Here is a 21462-nt window from a genome sequence, read left to right on the forward strand (position 1 = left end):
GTGGAAACAAACAAGAAGAAAAAAAAAAAAAGTTGTTTCACTTGACCCCCTTTGTACATCATGAATATATCATCTCAAGGGTATTTATGTAACCTTCTCAAAAAGCCTCTACTTCATATGGCTTTTCATATGAGTTTGAGTCATTCCTTTTCATCCCAGGAATGTGTTTAAAACACTTCTGAATTGGTTTGAAGGCTCACAGGGAGGTGTTCTGAAATGGACCTGCCAGCTGGAGCTGGGATTTCCTTCAGTGTCAGAATTCTTTGGTTACTGTTGCTTAAAAGACAGAAAACCATCTCCCTGCCAGCCATCCATAGGTGCTGTTTATTACAAACATCTCAGTTTTGGGAAACACTGGGAAAAGTGGAAGAGTATGTGCAGGTTTGCTTGGAAGAGCCACAGGTGCAGAGCAAGTTGCGCTGAGCTTTTGCGATAGAGAAGCTCACCCCGTGACCAGTTTCTTCCCTAAATTTCACCGGGGTTTGAACAGGCACAAACAGCTGTGGGGAGATGTGGAGAATTGGTGGTGAGCGTTATTTATCTTTTGGTCCCAAAGGCAGTGAGTGAGGGCTGTGCTGTCTGCCGGCTGCTGCCTGGCTGATGCGAGATGAGCTGTCAGACGTGCCCTACTTCCATGGGAGCGGCTGTGGCAGGGAGGCGTCGGCGCTCGGCTGTCGGGAGGGCAGCTTTAATTAGCTTTCACATTTGGGCAGGGGACAACAAAACCACAATTTAAGGCAGCTGGGGTTGCTGCTGTCCCATTCTGTCCTCGTTCTCACGAGCGACTGCTTGTAGTGGGGACCACAGTCCTTTAATGTGACGCTGCATTCCACAGTAATTTTTTCCCAAATAAAAAGGATGTTTCTAATCATTTTTTTTAACGCTTGGTCACAGATGGGCAATTCAAAGTTGTGCTCATCTCTGAGTTTGCTACTGGAATGGTTTCCTGCAATAGGAAGGCTTCAGAATTTCTGAGAAAGTAGTTTGCTTCTGCTTTGCTTGTGGCAATGATTGTTCTTCGTAGAACCAGCAGGAACATTTGTATTTGTAGAGCTTCGGAGTAGAAGAGATTATAGAGCACTTAACACATCTTGCCAAAACGTTCCCTGGATTAATTTCTTCTTGAGCTAGAGCATAGCTTTCAGGAAAAAAGAAATCAAGCCTTCAGAATTTCCAGTGGTAGAACCGACGAAATGGTTGGTAGGTACTTAAATTCACCTTACCTTCAGTGTCAAAAACACAGAGCAAATGGCTTCCAGAGGAAAACAGCATTTGCTGTATTGTTTCTAGTCTGGTTTTGCTTGCCAAGCAATGGGACTTGGGATACATAATTCCATGGGTAGACATTTGTTAAAAAAAAAATAAAGTTGTGCTTCAGGGGAATACTAATGTTGCAGTGTTCAGGTTCAGCTTCATTTGACTTACTATCACAACTTTTTTGGTCAGGTAGGCAGACTGGCCCCCTTATCTCAACTGAAGGAGTTCCTGTGCTGTAGTCAATTCTCACGGCCCCATCACCAAGGCATCAGTGTCTTGCTTGGAGCACATGCACCAGGACTGGGCTCTTCCTCAGCAAAGCACAGGCAGATCAGAAACAGCAATTCTTTCCCCTTCTGATTGGGTGATTTTTATGGCCAGAATAGTTTTAATTCTTGTATCAGCGTTGCAGACTTTACATAGCCTGTGTCAGTCTTCTATTTCAGCATTCTGAAAGCACCTTAACAGTTAACTTGGTTTGTCAGGATGTAATCTTTGTGCTGTGTAAATGTGTGTATTTGTGGTTTACTGAGGAACTTAAATTACTTTGTACCTTCCTTCTGTCCTCTTTGTACTTGTCCTCTCCTCCTCCTGTCTTTCTGCAGTCAATTTTTTCAAGCAAGGAGTTTGGGTTTTTTCCACTTACTGGTGGAAATAAACAATTTAGGGCCAAGAACTGTTTCCTGAGATAAACCTGTAGGAAAGCATCTTTCTCATGATTTCCTTTTCACAGCTCCCAGTAAGGGATCTGTTGGCTTTTTAAATCCATTTAATCTGTGCCATGTTAATTTTGTTTTAGTCAATTAATAAGCAGTACCAAATAAAGTTCTTTAGAGAAGACCAAGTATATCAATGTTGATTTAATGGCATTCTTAAAATTTATAGGTCAAACTTGTAATCTCATCAAGAAGGTTGTCAGTTCAGTTTGACAGAATCTATTTTCCATAGACTTAATTTGATTGACATTGATTTTATTACCCCTCACTAATTCTTTATTATTAAAGTCTAGTATTGAATATTGTGTAATTTTGCCTTGCTCTGCATTTGACTGCTGAACCTGTAAGTACTTGGGCCATCCAGTCCTCCCTCTTTGAATTTCAGTGCAAACATTTTGCCTCCAGGCTCCTGGAATTTGTTGATCACAAAAGAGGGATGTTAGCCCCTTTTTTTTTTTGGAGTCTGTTCTCTGCAAGTAATCCAGATCACTTCATTAAAACATATATATAATTTTAGGAGCTCCAGTTTAGCATTCACCCGGGTTGCTAGTTATATCTTCACATACTTCTTCAGGTGTACATAATGCCTGTTTTCTCTGTACTGTTACTATTAGTATCTCCTGGTGAGTCAGGATGAGTGTTAAGGTATCTTTTTTCTGTAACCTAAAAAAAAAATTATTTTGTTATTCCAACCAACAAAAATACTTTTTTTGTGTGTGTGTGATTTGACATTTCTGTTCTAACTTACAGGGGTTTTTCTTATTTGTTTTCCCTTTACCTCTTAATATAAATTCGGAATTGGCCAAAGCAGACTGGCTTACAGAGGAAGTAGAGGAAGGTACAGATCTTTGGAACTGGCTTTTTCACAGCTGCAGGTTTTTGGATGTATGAATAAAGGATATAGGGTAATCTGTTTTGGTTTTTTCAGGTTTTTGGGTTTTTTTAATAACTTCTTTCTCTTGGCTTGTTTTAAGCATAATTTCCAACTCTGAAATGGAACTTTCTCAAATGCAAAACCCATACCATTACCAGCTTGGGCTTGGCTTTGCCCATTGTTTTTTGTTTGTTTGTTTTTTGAGACTGTCAAGTCCTTGATAACTTCTAACCCTGTTACTGTTCATTTTTAGACCTGTTCCTTATTGGGTTCTGGGAGGTCCACTATACATTTTCTGCTGCTAGAGGAAACATAGGGGAAGAGCAGTGGGAATAGCAAGATAACAAGGTGTTGTTTTAGGATCATCTAGAAATATCTCTTGCCTGACCTACTGAATCACAGCATGTGATGAACTATTGGATTCCAAATCACAGAAAATATTTACTATTTACGGTGCTGTTCCTGGGAAGTGTAGCATGGGAATGAACGACAGTGTCTGTGTGGGATCCCACTGAGAGGTCCAGCTGCTTGCTTTGTGCTGCCAGATTGTGTCCAAAGAAGTGTTACCCTTTTGGAGTACATGCAGTAAGAGCACATGATGAAGAAAATAGGCAAGTTCATACTGTTTACTGTATTCTGGAACAAATCCTTTCCTTTCTTCACCTGTAATAGGTTTTAGTTCTTTCATCTCTAGAGTCTGTTTGGTCTGACACAAGGTACATTGCTCTTGAGAGGAATTTGAAACTCATGTTTTTAGCTGCATGTATAAATTTTATTTTGGCTTTTTAACTGTAAATGTTTAACACAGTAAAACTATGATGTTTGCCATAGTCATCATAAAGCTTTTCACAGGCAAAAAACTGCCTGAGTTTCTCTTTTCAGTTTTTTGAGACTGGGATGTTTGTGTCCATCTTCAAACACACGATAATATTTAGGAGAGATGGTTAATAAAACGAAGTAACCAAGCAAAATACATTCCTGAAGTGGAAGGCTCTTAATGGGAAGGTTTTCTCCCTTCAGCTTCACTGGTACAGTGTGGTCCATGCCAGGAAGCAGCAGAAGGAATTTGCTGATGGAAACAACTGCACCAAGATTTCAATGGGCTGTGAAGGGTGTGGAGTTTAAGATAAAAGGGGGTATTCATTGAATTAACAGAAATTCAGTGCTCAAAATTCTGAGCATTCACCGTTTTTTGTGAGAGTACAGTAAAGCTAATATAGAATCAGTGGGATATGAATTCATAACCAAATGCTTCTGAGTAACAGGCCTGCAATCCTGTTACAAATTTCATTTATTTCTCAATGTTCAAGAGTATATACACTAGCAAGAAGAAATCGTGTTTCTGCAGACCTGTTATTTGAAAGAAAAATGGTATGACAGTGTAATAGTTTTCATTAAGCCAGGTTCTGCAGTCCTGCATGCAGACAAGACCAGCTTTATTTATTTTGGTATTTGTTATCCTTCACCTTGGAGAAAATATATTTATCCATCACCACTTGGTAGTGAGAATGAGAGATTATGGTATCTAAATAATTTGAATGTTACTGGGGAATCAAAAAAAAAATTCTCTGTACTTATGATCTAATTATTTTCTTGTATTGCCATTTATTTCCCTCTCCTACTGCTAGTGCTGTCTGTGGTCTCTCTTGTGCAAGTACTTACAGAAGTGAGAATGTTTCTATGGGAGATTGTTGAAAAACAGTGTATACATTGTAGAGGTTGGTCAGTCCATCTGCCTTGAGAATAGCAGTGGCTAGCCCAGGATCATACATTGGACATAAACCCCAATCTCATAACAATCCCATAGAAAGATGTTTTTTTCCTAGAGAATGGCTTTTCTCTCCCTAGGATTGTTCAGGATTAAATGTATCAAATATTTGAAATGTTCAGAGGCACAAAGATTGGGACTGTATAAAATATCTCAGGTAGGCAAGCAGAGGAAAGCATGGCAGGGAAAGTATCTTTACAGTATTTCTGCTCCAGGCTTTGTGCTTAGCCAGACTTCAGGTCATTCTTGGTTAATGTCATGTAACTTGGGTAAGAATATTTTTGTTGAGATTAGTTCAGCTCTCCAGGAAGACTGAGTATGTTTTTGTACTTTTTTCTGAAGTCAAATTGATGGGATGGAATTGTTCCCTGCCTGTATTATATGTTAAAACAGCCATTTCTTCTCCTTATGCCTGCATGTGGGCATTTCAGGCATGAACTGCAGTGTTTCCATGGATTTTTAAAGTCTTCCATTGCATAGTTAGCAGCTTTTAGGACTTTGATCTGATTTCGTAAGACAGAAGCACTGCCTGTATTTGTGTTACAGCAAACGCTGTATTTTTGGTGGCGTCTGACTTTGAGAAACACACAGATGCTTTTTTGTAGTCCAGGAGACAAAGAAACAAAGCTTTGTGCTGGGAGGCAGGATCTGTGCCTCCAGGGGACATCAAGGCACTTGGTGTGCAGCTGCCTTCCCAACCTCCCCTTCCTCCTGGTCAGCAGGAGCTGGGTCGCTGCTTGCTGCTCCCGTGGCTAGAAATCTCCCCCAATGCTGCTCCCCTCCTCTGGAGGGATTTTCACGTGTTTCCTTTCTCACTGCCTGTGAGCAGGAGCATTTTGATCCCTTGCACATCAGCGCTGAGAGACAGGTGGATTTTTGGCTTGCTGTGCTCCTGATACACAGAAGGCTGTCTGAGAGGGAGTGTGGTTGGAATAGAGGATGGTTCACCTGCCTGCTTGGGCTGACTGATTCTTGAAATGTGATGATCAGTGTGTGTTTCTAAGTTCATGTGCCAAAAAAAAACCAAAAAAACAAGCTTTGTTTTCCAAACATGCAAAGTAAGTTCAGTAGGATGCTCGAAGGAAGGGATCTGGAAGCGGCTGTCTGTCACGTTGCATTAATAGAATTGGTGCTGCAAATCTGCTGCTTGGGAATTAGGACAAGATCCTTGTGGGATGGGTTCTCCCAGCCCTGTGTGTGTCCGTGATCCTCTCCAGCCCGGTGTCACTGATCCCAGTCATTACCCGGCTCTGTTTCTGCTGCAGACGCGCGCGGGTCTCGCTGGGCAGACAGAAGCTGCTGAAACGCTTTTGGCTGCTGAAGTGGGCTCCTGCCATCCCATGCACAGCAGCAGTTGTTGCACTGTTTGGGTTTGCTGTCATCTCAAATACTCCGAGGGGAGCTTTAACACGATCCCTCGCCCGGCTGCAATTTGGGCTGTCCCTTCTCCTGTTTACTGGCTGCTCACTGAGCAGTAAAACGAGATGTAAAGGTGGTTTTCTGTTCTTCAGCTCCTTCAAGGTTAGTGTAAAAATGGGATTTGAATATTTCAAGGCTTGTTTCTAAACAGCAGCAAAATTGTATGTGTGTGTTTATTTAATTTTAAGAGGTGGCCTCATTACTGGCAGGTCAGCCAGTTATATTTATTAGGAGCTCAGCACAAAACTATTACACAATTCTGTTGCTGTCAAGCCTCATATATGCTTTTCAGTAAACTCCTGGGGAAGGCAGGGTGAGGGGTTGCTGCTTCTCGTTCTTACAGAAGAATCTTCAGAGCAGCAATTTAAAGTTATGATGGCTCCCCCTGTATTGAGATAAAGAAATGGTGAAAAACAGCATAGAGACTGTAAGGGAAATAAGGGATGAAATGAGCAGTGTAAGAAAATTGTGCTTCCACTCTTGGAAGTTGTTCCTATGCTGAAAAATACTGAGTCCTTTTTTCTTTATTTCTTGTGTTTCAACAGGGCAGAGTTTAGGGTATGGATTCGTTAACTACATTGATCCAAAGGATGCAGAGAAAGCCATTAACACTTTAAATGGACTCAGACTCCAGACCAAAACCATAAAGGTAAGACAATATAAAATGCCATTTGCTCAATTCAGGAAGGGGAGAAAGTAGTTGGAACTGTTTCTGGCAATTTCATCACTATTTTATTCTCCATTGTAAGGGGGTTAACGAGCTCCTCCTTGGAACAATGAGCGGACATGCAGAAGATGAAATCTCTCTTCTCCGAAATTGCTGCTATTGTTAAAGAGAGGGGAAAGTAACAGGAAGCTTTTTAAAGCATGACAGTGAGGCTTAAATGTAGAATAAAACAGCCAGAGAGATACCATTATCCATAAACAGGTGAAGTACGTGATGGTGTATTCACAAGTTACATGTTTCCTTATGTTTTAATGGGAAATACTTTGTCACAGAGTTCTCTTTTAGTGACACTCCTGTCACTAAAAGGTGTTGAAAGCATGTTTCTCACAGTTTAGAATATGTCATTCTCAAAAAATTTTTTTCCTGCATTTCCACATCCTTAATTTGATTTATTATTTTAAAAGCTGGAGGCTTCCCACTGAAGTCTCTTATTTCATTGTTTGTAATAGACCATTAGTTATTCAATGACCTTCTTTAGTGGTCTCACAAGAAAAGCAAGCTTCTACACTGTCACAGTTTTTGCTGCATGGCTGATAAAGCTGTTCTGAAACAGCTTACAGAAGATTTCCACATCCCAAATTCTGACAAATAATACAGCTTAAGGGATGTGAATCAAAAAAATTGAAGGGGAACAAACAGCAGATCAGATTCAAATTATCTGAAACTGCTTTGATCATTTTTTTGGATGCTGGCTTTTGATTTGTACTATTTTCTTAATTTTTCTTCTGTACTTAATTTGTATTTCAAAGCTAAAAATATTAATATAAAAATAGAATCTTTACTATGCTGAATATTGGTACAAGTAATGTTAGTGGTGTATCTTGCAAAAAAAGATAGTGTTATGTGGTCAATACTGTAGGTTTTGGCATTCTGGCAAAAGATTGTGGTTTGAACAAAGTGATATTCCCTGAAGCAAAAATATTTCTTAGATTTTGGGGTGTTACTTCTAAGGGTTGTTCCAGGCCAGTTTTCCTCCTGATCTGTTTGATCAGTGAAGAGCAGAAGTGCTGAGCTGAGGGTTATAAAAGTGGTGGAGCAGCTGCAGGGATTTCATAGAAAAGGCTGTTTCCAAACCTTGCTCAGACCATCCAGATTCCATCCCACAGATAGGCATGTGGGCCATACATCAAAATGCTCACAGCATGGTTTTGTAGAGTTAATAGAAACACTTACAGGAATATGTAAGGCAAGGCAGCAAAATCTACCATCTTATCAACTGCTGCAGGTGGAAATGCAGGCTTGGACTCAGCAGTTTCCACTTACAGTGAAAAGTTGCTCTCCAAATTGCTTTTAAAGGTACATTATCAGGGAGGAAAAAAATTTGAAAATACTTGCTAAAAACTCAGTAGAACTTGAAAAATCTAGATCCGTTTTTCATGCAGTGCATGTATATTTTGAGCATTATTCAGCCTTAGGAAAAAGCTGCATTTCTTGTCCCTGAGTACCTCTGTTGCTTTGCCTCTGTTTTTCTTTTTTATGAACCAGAGCAATGCTATTGCATTCATAATATTTCAAGGTTACAGGAAACTCATGCTGTATGTGAAAGGCCTCTAGAAACTGCAACCCAAGCCAATTATTATTATACATGTCTCACATGCAAGATTAAACCATTATGCCTTTCTTTATCACCTGTAGTAAGACTTCTGTTATCTGGGAATTTCCTGTGCAAAATCTTACTCATGGTATGTTTTTTTAATTCCATATAAATTTTGGAAATTCGGTGATTTGTTTGTTTTGGGGTTTTGGTGTTCATTAATAGCTCACAGACTGGCACAGTATAAAGGATATTTGAGGGGGGGCTCTTGAAGCTGTTAAAATTTAATAATAACAAAGAGATTGATCTAATCTGTATGCATAGGAGCTGCATAAGTTCCTCTGTGATGGGGAGGAAGCATAGGGTTTGGGGCTTTTAAATAAAATTGGGTTTATGCAGTTGCCTAAAACTAGCCCAAGGGAGCTTTCTATCCCAACAGCCAACATTTTGGTCACAGGGACATTTAATCAGTAGTTTCCAACCCAATTTTTAATTGCAGAGTCGCATGCAATTGCCTCACCTTTACCCCTTTGGTTTTTTTTATTTTTAATTATGTGTTACTTCTGGAAATCCTGATAAATCAGGTCTGCTTTCCCTAGTACTGTGCAGTGGGGATGGAGGTTTCCCAGTGTTCTGGCTGAGGGCTAAATCAGATCTGTCTAGTTTCCAAAGGGTTTCAGGGTGATGAGGAGCAGTACTCAGTGCTGCTGAACCTCCTCACTTGCCTGGTGCCCCCAAGTGCTGCTTTCCAGCATCTCACTGTCATTCTTTGTAAGGCAGAAGTATTTAAACTTGTGGAAATACTATATTTAATTATCAGACCCAATTGCTTTAGCTACAGATGCCCTTTACAGTTACTAAAAATGTGCTGTTGGTGTGTTAAAAAAACCTCTCTCAAGAGAACATCTAGAGTGGCACATAGTTTTGTAGGCTAAAAAATATTTAGTGGAATAGCATTGAGCCAGAAAAGTACTGAATATTACTTTGTTCTGCTTTCTTCATGAATGTGGCTGGGTTTTTTGCCTCAGAATCAATCTGTAAATATCCTATTGATGGGTAGGCTGAACCTTGGCCCCTGTCCATGGTTGTTGGGTAGCTGCCGTCCTGCAGGTAGAATTTCTCTGGCTGCCTTTTGGAAGCTGTTTTGATGGAAAGAAAGTTGCAATTAGTAATCTGTGAAAGCCCTTTTACAGTGGCAGATTGCTTCTGCTTGCCAAGGTCACTGTGGTCCTGCTGGCTGGGTCCTATCTGTGTCGTGGGCTCTGCTGTTCCTTGCACCTAGCTTGAGTACAAGGTGGCTCTGGGGAGTTGTATTTGCACTCCTTTTTTGACCCCAAAAGGTTTAATTCCTGTTAAAAAATAATATATGTATTTTATACATATGGTCCCAAATGCTGTCTTTTTCACTTCTGTAACATTTTTGTGGCATCTTAATGTTCTTTCTCTCCTGATGCCTTGCAAAACAGCCATGCAGTCACAGGAGGAACTGGCTTAATAGCTGGATCAGCAGAACAGCCAGGCACAGTCGGCTCTGGTGTGTGGACTAAAATAACTGAAGAAGTGTTCTTTTTATTCTTTCATTGTTATGATAAATAATCCCTTTTCACTCTAGCAGCTAAAATATTTATGTGCATTTTATTTAAGTCAATGATGCCCTTTCAAGTCAAAGTTGAGAGGTGACGATTTTCAGAAGATCTGTTTGGGAAACGCATTGGAGGGAGTGTTGTGTTTGGTGGTAATAGGTTATAGACATTTTGTTCCTGCTCAACTGATCATACTGCATATTTTATTTACGCCATTTCATAGCAGCATCATCTTCTTGTGAGAGAGAAAAGCTTCACTTTATTTTTACAGCTAAAGCTTGACATAATTCTGCAAAACAGTTTAGAATGAGGGAAGAGGCAGTGTGTGTTGAAATAAATATATATTCCAGAAATTGAATCTATTTTTAGAAATTAAATTTGCCCATCCATAAAAGCATATGAAAGGTCACTGCTGCTGTTGAAGATTGCCTGGCAATTCAGTTGCATCAAATATCAGAAGGAAAATAAGATGTGTGATGCATGGGGTACAGATTGTTTAAACTGCTGCTTTGCCCTGAAAAAAGGACAGCGCCTGAAAGGATGTGAAGGAAGTGTTTTACAATTTACTTGGGGATTCAGGTGACCTGGCTTCATTGGAACAAGGGCAGAACAGTTTTGAAAGGAAGTTTGAAATCTAAAAAGAGCCAGTGACCCCCTGAAGTGCAGTCTTGTGCACCCCTCTCTTCCTTTTTCTCTGTTGCATGAGAAATAGGTTTGCTTCTTCCTTCCCTCCCAGGAGCAGGTACATGCTGTGACACTGCTGGAGCAAAGGGAGATGTCCCCAGGGAGGGGAGAAGGAATCTGGGTTCTCTGAGCCCTTGATAACCTCTAGTTTTTAAGTCTGTCATATCTATCTGATGGTAAAATGCCATGCTCAGAGGATTTTTCTAGTTATTTTAATTTTCAGTTAAATTTAATAAATAGCATAGAATTATGTATTTCTGCTTTGCTTTCCTGTTTTGATCAATAGGTCTAGATAGTGCTAGTTTAAAATACAGCAAATAAGGCTGTGGGAGAAAGTAATCTGCTTTTTCTGAAAATAAAGTAGTAACATCACTGCTGAAAGATCTTCCTATTTATCTTGGTTTCGGTGGCATTTTTCAAAATGCCAGCTATTTCCACAAAACTCAGGCTCTAAATCTGTCCATGTTAATTCTTGTAATTGTCCACAAAACTACAAAGCATCCTGTCACTGTAGGGTAACCAAATAACAGCAGCCTCAGATTTCTCTGTCCTACAAAGTCATTTGTCACAAAGATTGCCTTCCAGCCGTGCTCGGCGGAGGAGGCGGCGCGGGAAGCAAGGAGGAGGATTGCAGCAGGGAGTGCTGGGGAACAGACCTGCATCTCCTGCACCCCATCCTAGACTCCTTGGGAGGTGTGGGCGAGCTCAGCACAACCTGGGTTGTGCCAGAAAGGGCTGGGTTGCTGGCAGAGCTCTGGTGTTGGGTGCCCTTGGTGCAGTGCTCAACCAAAACCTGGTGTTTTCCAACCATGCTCTTCCGTAGCCTCCCCAGGGCCACCGAGCCTGCTGGGCTCTGCCTGCAGCCTCCTCTCCCACTGAGGAGCTCCCCACTGGGCTGTTATGTAAGGCTGGCTGGTAAGGAAAGGGTGTACAGAGAAATCAAGGCAAGGAGGAGCTTGGATGCTCTGCAAGGAAGAAGAGAAGGAGGGTTGGGGCGTTGGAAGGTGCTGGGAGTAGCTGAGGATGTTGGACTGCAGCAAGGAGGGATTTGCATCTTTGAGTGTCTTGTGTGCAGTTGCATTGGACCCCCTTTCTTCGTTGCCTGAAAATTCACATTACAGGCACAAACTGCAGATTTGGGATGCAGCTATTTTATAGCATCTTGTAAAATTGAGGTAACTGCTTGTTCTCTTTTATGGTAGCTCACAGTTAGTCAGAGGGGTCATCTGCTGTGCTGCTGCTCCCCAAGACAAAGTCTTGGACAGGAAACTTTAAAGATGCTGCAGACCTTGAAAACCTCAACTAAGTTTATTCTTTAGGACCCTCTGTTAGTGTAACCTTTGGGACTTGGTAGCGCCTGTTAACAATCCCTCCTCCACCCTTTGTGCCTGCAATGGTACTGGTGCTCTGAGGACATTTCAGTGCTGCATTTGAAAGTTCAGCTTTGGTTCTGCTGCCTTCAGCAGGCACCAGAGAGTCTCTGCCTCTTAATTTCATGCATCTTTCTCTTCATAGTGATTTCTCTCTTTACTGCCTCAGTTTTGCCCAGTGAGTCCTTTTCATTCCACAGAGCCAGAGCAATTATTTCTCTTAGACTTGCTCTTGATACAGCCAAGAGTGTTTCTAGGTTATTATCTATGGATGTCCTTCCTGAAATGATGGGATAGACCATTGTACCTGCAATTATAATTAATCTCTGTAAAATGGCATTGAACCGCTCAACAGTAAAGTGCATTGTCACTCCCCACCATCCCCCAGCCAAGCGCTTGGGGAAGAGAAAGGACAAAGCCGTGCAAACATCAGATGTGAAAGTATTCTAGATCCTGGTCTTCTGCCTCTGCACCAGAGGGCTTTTGTGTCTGCTTGTTCTGACAAAGCCTACAGCTTTCACAGGAGGGTTTCAAATCTGGTTTTGCACAAAATTAGGGCACAGTTGAGGGTCTGGAAGTGGCTGTGGGGAAATGTCTCTTTCTGCCATAGCCTGTTCACTGGTGCTGAGCAGTTTTTACTTCTAGTTCTGGATGTGCATTAAACCAGTGAGGCTGTGCTTTATTTACATGTGAGGCTTTTGAGCAGTTGTGTTAAAGCTCTTCCAGCCTGTACCAGTGGGATAAGGGGCAGCAAGTGAGGGAAGGGTTGTCCCCATTTTAAACTGGACTTCAAGCAGAAAAAAAGCTAAGTGACTCACCCCACAAATTCTACAAGAAATCCTGTATCTTGGAGAGGGTCATAAAAGGAGAAAGCAAAGTCTCTGTGTTAAGGTCACCAAGAAGTCTGGTGTTTTTGCATGTTACACAAACTTTTTGAAAGTTGCCCAGGAAGTCACTTAGCACTGGCTGGACCTTAGCTGCTCATGGCTGGAGAGGTGTCCCAGGGACTGCAGCTGCCCTGGGTGGGTGGCTTGGTGGTCCTTGGGTGCCTGTGCTAGACCTGATTCAAGGCTCCTGCATGGTTTTCCATTCTCCAGGTGAGAATGGTAGATGCAGAGCAAGAACATCTCCGAGAAGGTCGGTATGTGCAAAATGAGCTGCTTGGTTGATGCTCAGGTGTGTCCAGGGCAGGGTGACTGTGCTGGCAGGAAAGAACGATGCAGTTCCTCTTCAGAGAGTTAAATCTTACAGGGAGGCTTCTAGAAATGGACTTTGATGTTTGAGAAGTCCAGGATTAGCACAGGAGCTGAAGGCTCTCTTACAGGGAGCAGCAGCAAAGTGGTTAAGTGTCAGTGTTCAAATGGCTGCTGTTGCTTGTTCCATAAGACAAATGGGATGCGTTCATGCCTCTGGGTGCCTTTGCTGTGGGCTCTGGCTTGGAAAGGCCAGACCGCTTCAATTTATGTTCTGAAGAGTCTCGAGGTTAGTAATTCTTCAAAAAGTTTTCTATATGGGAAAACAGGTAGGAAATCAATACGGAAGATAATTACTTGAAGTTAGAGATTTTCTGTGCAACTGAACAAAAATGTGCTTTGCCATGGAAGATATGAAATGCGAGACCTTCTGGTGCTGCAGTGGTGTTGGGAGACAGTGGTGCAGCCTCTGGAGATGGCTGTTTATTATGAAGAGAAGCCCTTGCACAGGCTAATGCTCAATGTCAGATGAGAAATGTCCTATTAAATGTTTTTCATGGTTATTATATATGTATTTATAGAAACTAACATCTGAGGCCAGCAAGCAATGAAATGAATTGTACAATATTTTATTATCTTACTGCAAATTTGACCGCAGAGTGCCTAAATGATCCTATGCAGTGAAATCCAACACCATGGTTCGACCTTCAACCGTTGTACGAGCAGACAAACATTTTAACGCTGAGAAATGCCTGGGTCAAACAGCAGTGTGGTCTTTTCCAGCTCATTATTTGAATTCTTTGTGGTGGCTAGGATTCCATACTCCTTTCTTTTTCAATGCTCTGTTTTATTACAGGGTGCTAACACTGCCGTGAGCAAAGAAAGGGGGGGAAAAAATCATTTTTAAGTGTGAATATAAAGAATTAATGCAGCGTCCTCACCCTGCGCTTTGCGGTTTGCAGTGATAAAATGGGAGCTGGTTTTTGCTCCCATTTTAACTCACGCAGCATAAGGAGCTTCTGGTGTGATGGAGGGTCAGGGTGGGCGATTTCTTCCTTTGATAGCTCACACATGGGAAAACATCCCGTCCTCAGCACTAACTGAATAATAGCTTGAAAGCAGGATGGCACACTCTAACCGATCGATTTGTCATTGGCTGACCTCAGAGGGAAGATGAAAAAGATTCAAAAGCAGATAAATAATTGACATTACTAGCCTTGAGTCCATTCAGCTCCGCAACCTTTTCTCCTTGATATTAAAGACGGCTGAGTTGCTTTTGGCAGCTTCTTTCTTTGGCTCAGGCTCCCCTGCAGCCTGAATGTTTGATTGCAGGAGGAAATAAAAACTCGACCTGAGCAGCCATAGGTGTTCACATGTGCTGTGAGTAGAGGGTTGGGGGTGTGAGCAGCCTCTCCACGGGAGCAGAGAGCCTTCTCTATGTACAAGTGTATATATGTACAAAATGTCAGGCACTCATTGCTCTGGGAAGTAGTGGTTTTTGCATATCCCAACACTTTTCATCCTCCCTGTAACGTGGCATTTGGTTAATGAATGTGCCAGAGTGAGAAACCCAAAGGAAACCCCTGGCTGTTTGCCCAGGAACTTTATTCATTTTGCTGTTCTCAGTTTTGAGGAATAGGTAAGATCCCTACCCTCACTCCAGAGAGGCTCTTAAATGTTTTTTTAAACTGTTATTCCTAAAGTAGGTTAAACTGTAGATGCCTGAACTCTTACAGTACCCTCTCAAGGTGAAGCATTTGCAGAGCGGGGAGGGAGAGTCTGTTTTTCCAAATGCCCCAGCACCAAACCAAGCTGTAAGTGAAAGTACCGTGTGATTATCCGTGGTTCCCCTAGAGCCTGGATTGAGCTTTGTTGCATAAAAACCAAGTGGTGCCATCCATGTGTGTTCTGGTCCTGGATCAATCAGAGGGGCCTTCAGGACCAGCAGAGAAGTGATGTAAATGCTGCACTCCATCAGGAGCTCGTGGGATGTGGCACAAAACGATTTCTACCCCAGTATCCTTCTTTCTTTCAGCAGCTGAAGGTTTCTCTGCTCCTCATGTCTTCTAGAGCCTTTGTGCTGTGTGCCTGAGCTTGCCTCCATTGATGCAAATATTTTATCTATTTCATATTTCTTTCCCTGAATTTTCCACCTCCTCTCTCCAGCCTTCTCTGTAAATGTTAGATTTAAAAGGTTATGGACAAACATGTAAGTTATAAAGAAATTGCCAAAAACCTTAAAATCTAGAATCTTTAGAGTTTGTCTGCTATTATGCAGAGAAGATTGTGGAAGCAAATATTAGTCATTAACATAATTTTCTGTGTTGAGTCAACATCTATTTTTAGGTGTGTAGTGCATAAAGACAACTCTTTGACACATAAAACACATAGACATCCATTTGACATCATCTGTGTTCAGGCTGAGGCTCAGGAAGAGGGGAAGACAATTGCTGAATGTATTGTATTCATGATGGGAACCCCCCCCCACTTCCTTCCTAGACACATTTTAAGACACAATACAGGAGAATACTGATCTGTTTATATTGAAATAAATCAAAATGAAGTGCAGAATATTCAGCTTGGGTTCCAATGCTTTTTCAGATGTGCTGCAAAGTAATTCATGATCTGTGCTGAATATTTGCCATTAGGCTTTATCCTGGAAGTGTTTTTATGATGTTAAATGTGTTGATTCTAAATGTATATATTATTTCAAAAGTGCAGAAGGCTTTTTATGCACCTATTATAATTATAAATCTGATTCATAGGTAGAAGAACAGTTAAGAGGCTTGAATCAGTAATTTTCCAACAGCACACATGCAGTGCCACAACTAGATTTTCTTGTTTGCTTGGTCATAATATTTTATGGTCTGGTTCTGGGCTTTATAATGCAAGGGAACTTCTCATGATAAATTGCAGATCTGACAATGAGTGTCAGTCTACAGCTCCCTGAGCAGATGTTCATTTAGTCTAATTTCACCAGTACTTTACTGTTCATCCAGAACAGATCTTGCCAGCTCAGGATGCAAACACAAAGAGAGCACAAAAGATCACTCCCTAAATAACCTGATCTGTTTCAGACACTTGGAGGGGAAAAAGAAAAACATGCAGGAACTTCAGCATGTGAGGCTGGCTATGGCAAATCATCCACACCCACCCATGGGGGCAAGCTTACAAAGCCATGCATGGGAAGTTGCAGATTAATGCACCTCTGAACAGTATCTTATCACTGCACTTCAAGAACCCTTGTGTCTGTTTTAAGGTCTCTGTAGCTCTTCCTTTGTTCCTCCAGCCTTTCCTGGCTCTGCTGGTTTCCCAGAACAGGTCCTGCCTGAACTGTAGGGTTATTTCAAGTGGAAGAACAGAACATTATCTGTCCTAAATGCCAAGGGTGGCTGGAGCTCACTAACACTCCTCTCCTTTTCTCTCCCCAGGTGTCATATGCCCGTCCAAGTTCAGCATCCATCCGGGATGCCAACTTGTATGTCAGCGGCCTTCCCAAAACCATGACCCAGAAAGAATTAGAGCAGTTATTCTCACAATATGGGCGCATCATCACCTCACGGATTCTGGTTGATCAAGTCACAGGTTAAAAGAAAACTTTTCTTGATACCTGCATGGTTTTTTTTCTGGAAATGGCAAAATTCCAAATGTCTGCAGCTGTGGTTTTTTTACTTTCAGTGTAAAATGTAGTACTTGTTTTCTTACAAATGTGATCAGAGGTATAACTGCTGCCTCTTTAATGAGGGACTATCAAAATACAAAATATTGTTTACTTAAAATCATTGTTAAATACGGTCAGGGCTCATTTTGGAGATTACAGATTGGGAAGAGGATTTTTCTTTACAGGAATTTTCTTAATTTGCAAACCACCTATTGTGCAAAGTCGAACCAACATTCAGTTTATGTTCATTCCATGGATGAGGCTGTTCCTACGAATATTCATCTCTTCACATGTTTTTGCTTCCCAGGGGTTTCTCGAGGTGTGGGATTTATCCGTTTTGATAAGAGAATAGAGGCAGAAGAAGCCATAAAGGGACTAAATGGCCAGAAGCCTAGCGGTGCTACAGAACCAATTACTGTGAAGTTTGCCAATAACCCCAGCCAGAAAACAAGCCAGGCACTCCTTTCACAGCTGTATCAGTCTCCCAACAGACGCTACCCTGGACCACTTCACCACCAGGCTCAGAGATTCAGGTAATTACCTGGAAAAGAACTGAAGTTCCACCAGCAACGACAGTGTGGGGCAGGTGCTGTGCAGGAAAATATGCTTTAGTTGCGTAGGCTGACCTGATTTTCTTTGTAAAATTAAATATTCTTTCCTGGAGAATGAGGAGGAAAATCTGCTGACAGCAGTAGTCATGTTGTATTTACTAAAACAGCTGAAGTACTGTACAATCAGATCTCATGAAGGCTCATAGAAAAAGGGAGGACAGAATAGAGTTACACTGGTAATCAAATGAGCAGTGACTGTCCTGTTCTTTCTCTCTTTTTGGGTAATGCTTTTATTTTCTGCTATATTACTACAGTTTTGATGCAGCTTAGACTTTGATGTTAATGACAGCGGATTGGTAGCAGGAAAAAAGCTGAGTCTGTCCCAGTCAGCAGGAGTATCATTAAATTTATTAGCCTGAGATATCTGCTCTTAGTATAAAGAGCCCTTGTATTAGTCTTTGGTGTGAGTCTTCAGATGCTTTTGGGGATGTTTTATGCCTTGCATTCTGAATATACTGTTTCCATCTGATGCATAAGGCAGAGTTAGCAATATGTGATGTACTATTACTTTTATGCTTAATAGTTCTCAGGCAAACCCAGCTTTCAAATAAAAAAGTCTGCCTTCCAGAAAGAAAACTTGGACATATTTGCATAACTGAGTTGCACACTGGTTTTAGAGAGTTATTCAGAAATAATTTTAGTTTGTCAGTGATGAAAACTGCTAATGAATTAAAGATGATAAAAAGTCAGCCATTGGATACATTAAATTTATACTTGTTTTTGTGTCTTTGGCACGCAGCTGTGTCCATTGAGGTTATCACTGAATCATTCAATGGACAGAAGGACTTTATTGTGCTGCCATGGAAAGCAGATGATTATGTTCTGCAAAATTTGGTGGTCAATTTAGATTGACATGTCATGAAGGATTAATACTAAATATATATAATAAAATGGGGAGAATGTATTACATTAAAGCAAATTATCAAGAATTTTTCCAGTTCCAGCAGTTTTGGACTCGATATTTTATTTTCAAGTTAACTGTAAATATAAGGTGACAGTTGAATTACCAAAAAAAAGCTGAATTATTAAAAAAAAGGACAAATCCTAAGTGGATTTTTTTAAAACCAAGCTCTGGAGGTTAATCTTTTCTCTAAGACTGTAGACAAGTTATAAAAAGGCTTTTAAATGCTCTGGTGAAAATTTAAGCACAACCTCAGACTTAACAAAGCAGGCGGGGAGTTGTTAGGCTCCTTAGATGTGTGGGAAACTTGTTGAACGTTTCTTCTTTGAAAATGGAACACTATTAATAATAGTTCCATTGAGCGATCTTGCCATCTGTGAGACATTAACCCAAAGACCCTCCTTCTCTTTTCAGGCTGGACAATTTGCTTAATATGGCCTATGGCGTAAAGAGGTAATTAGAATTCCACAGATTGCCAGATGTCCGTGTTGGCACAGATTGGTGCTACAATTTATTTTTTTTTAATTCACTAACTTTATTTTTTTTATCCCTTCTTTTCTTCCACCAGCATGTCAAATTCTTTTTAAGTTTGGACTTCAGTTGGTTTTGTTACTTTAAGGGCCTCACGCACAAGTTCTGTGGGGTTTTTCAACCTTTTTTTTATTTACAGGTGGGCTTCTCAAATGGTTTAGGTGCCACAGCTACAAGCATTGAAATTGCAGTTGCTCTGCTATGCGGTGCTTTTTCCAGAATCAAAACTATTAACTTGAGTTTTTAACAAATCTGTGATCTGATAATGGAAAATTTAAGTCAAAAATCAGAATTAAGCTGCAGTTGTCTCTCTCAGTTAAGGCCACCTTTCTCCCACATCTGGCATCATAAGTTTGACTTGAAAATACAGCTGTGTGCACCTCAATCAGCCCGAAGTTTCTTTTGTTACAGGTTTAATACTTTGGATTTTTTTTTTTTCAGTCCTTGAAAATTTATTTTTTGTTTGTTTAAAATAGCTGTGTGTTTGTATGTGCACGCATGTGTGAAAGCTCAGCTGATTTGTCAACATTTCTGCTGTTCCATGAGTGTTTGGTAGCTGAAATGAGATGATGTGTTGTTAGTGTTTCTTTTAATGGCAACATCAGTGTAAGCAACCCTTACAGCACAACAAAGGTGTAGTCTTATTCCTGATGTTACCTTAAGATGTCCAAATTAAGATGAGACAGTACTACTTAATCTTCTGAAATGGTCTACTCACCACACTTGAAAATTACTTGAGCTTTTTTTTAAGCTCATCCTCTAAAAAGGCATGGTAAGTATATCTTTACACTAGCCAGTTTCAGACAGTAAGGCAGGGTTTAATCCCAATACCTTGTCAGAAACATGGAGACTCCCAGTCGAGTGTCTGTCCTGGTGCAAGTCTATGTCAGAAGGGTGGGTTTGTTCTGGGAGGTTTTCCCTGGGTTTTTTCTGCTGCCTCTTCTTCCCTGGAATTGGCCTGGCATGTGGTGCAGGATAGGCTGAGTCTGAACAGAGGAAAAGAAATTACCTGCCTTTATAGGTTATACATCTGATTTCTTAACATTGTCTGCAGTGTTACTCTGAAAACACAGCAGTATTTGCAGGCATCTTAAATTAGTTCTTATCTCCTCTCAGCAAACCTTGGCAATTGTACCTGCATTAGCAAAACTTGAATTTATGGGTGCGGGGTCACAAAAAATACCGCACTAATAATTTCTGAAGCTGCTTCAGAAACAGGAGATTGGCTCTCCCTGTGCTAGCTCTGTGGTACTGATGGAAAATGAGACATGCTGATGTGGAAAAAAGGTTTTATTGAGGCTAATTTCAGATCACTTTGCTAGTAGCAAAGCTCCTTATGCGATAGGTGATCTTGTATTTGTGTCAATGCACTTGCACCAGTTTTGTGCGTGTTTTGTTGGATTTACAGCAGCTGCTGTGGTTGTGGCACATAAATAGTTGAAAGCTGCATAGCTCCTGAAGGTGTCCAGGGAGAAGCTACTCTCCAGCGAACTGTAGGAAGCTTTAACCCTTACAAGAGTGCAGTTTTCTTTAAAATGCACAGCCTTATAATGCATTGTGACATGCATGGCTTTGCATTGCACAGGTTTTACATCATCCTTCCTTAGAGCGTGATGTATCCCTTAGTGTTGTATTTCACATTAAATTTAAACATTCCAGAAAAGCAGTGTGTGCTGGCTTATGTATGTTCCTGGCACAGTCAGTACTGGCCAGTGATGAGCTTGAAGTCCCATCTTCCCCATTTCGAAATGAGCTGAAGCTGTTGGCTTGTACAAGCCCTGGCTGTGCCTTATTTCTAATCCTTATTTCCACCTGCAGTGGAAGGAGCAGTAGAAATTGGCCTTGTCCAGCCTTTCTGTGCTGAACTGTTGTGATAATGTCACTGGTTTCACTGTGCGGGAGAGAAACTAAAATGTGTCGAGAGGAAAATTTGCAAAAGTGAAGTTGAGTTGGAAAATTGCCACGTATTTTTAATAAACTGTCTGCAAACCTTCCTGAGGATCTGATGCTGTGAGCATTTGTGAACTGCTCATTTACAGCATAGCTACACCCCAGTGATGATCCTCAGCTTAAGATGTATATTCCAAGTATCGTCTTTTTCCCTGAATATACATAAAAAGTGCCGTCAGGCATCAGCAGAACAGTGAGCAACCATCAAGTGTGTAGTTTCCTTTATGGTTATTTAATATACACTGCATAATATTGTGCAGATTGCTAAATGTGTGTGGAAATTATTACAAGTGTAAAAAGTTTTGGAGAGCACAAGAGCTCGCTCAGCAATGGAGTCCCTCCCTCTGCTCCCTCAATCATCGCTCAGAAAATCCTGAGGAATTATTATTCTGTTCTGGTATTAAAACTCATCATATTGAAGGTACACGTGAAACTGGATTTTTAAGACATTTCCTCTGTGCAGTTGTTATTTTAAAACATGTCCCAAAGTGTAGCTTCAGAAAGCATGTCAATTTTTTTTCCACACTGATGAAAGGAAAATTATGTTGATCCTGAGGGCTGATACTGCTTAACATCTTCATTAATAACCTGAGTCATGGGCTGCGCTGCGCCCTGCTCGCATTAGCGGGTGACACTGAGGTGGTGAGGAGCAGGGGCTGTCACTGCTGCTGGCCATGGCTGCC

At 41.1% G+C, this 21462-nt stretch overlaps 1 protein-coding gene across 6 annotated transcripts in view; it reads left to right on the top strand.

Annotated features, from left to right (window-relative positions):
- The window catches only part of ELAVL4 (ELAV like RNA binding protein 4), a 79365-nt gene that overhangs the window by 54373 nt on the left and 3530 nt on the right, over positions 1 to 21462 (top strand). For 4 of the 6 annotated variants that reach the window (XM_056497984.1, XM_056497980.1, XM_056497985.1 and 1 more), the window contains exons 3-6: positions 6580 to 6683; positions 16557 to 16710; positions 17094 to 17319; positions 18713 to 18751. In XM_056497984.1, coding sequence (XP_056353959.1) covers positions 6580 to 6683; positions 16557 to 16710; positions 17094 to 17319; positions 18713 to 18751 — 523 coding nt within the window. The remainder of the gene's footprint in view (positions 1 to 6579; positions 6684 to 16556; positions 16711 to 17093; positions 17320 to 18712; positions 18752 to 21462) is intronic. The other 2 variants (XM_056497986.1, XM_056497983.1) reach the window with 1 other exon arrangement.

The sequence above is a fragment of the Oenanthe melanoleuca genome, chromosome 8 (genome assembly GCF_029582105.1).
Source record: "Oenanthe melanoleuca isolate GR-GAL-2019-014 chromosome 8, OMel1.0, whole genome shotgun sequence".
Taxonomy (NCBI): domain Eukaryota; kingdom Metazoa; phylum Chordata; class Aves; order Passeriformes; family Muscicapidae; genus Oenanthe; species Oenanthe melanoleuca.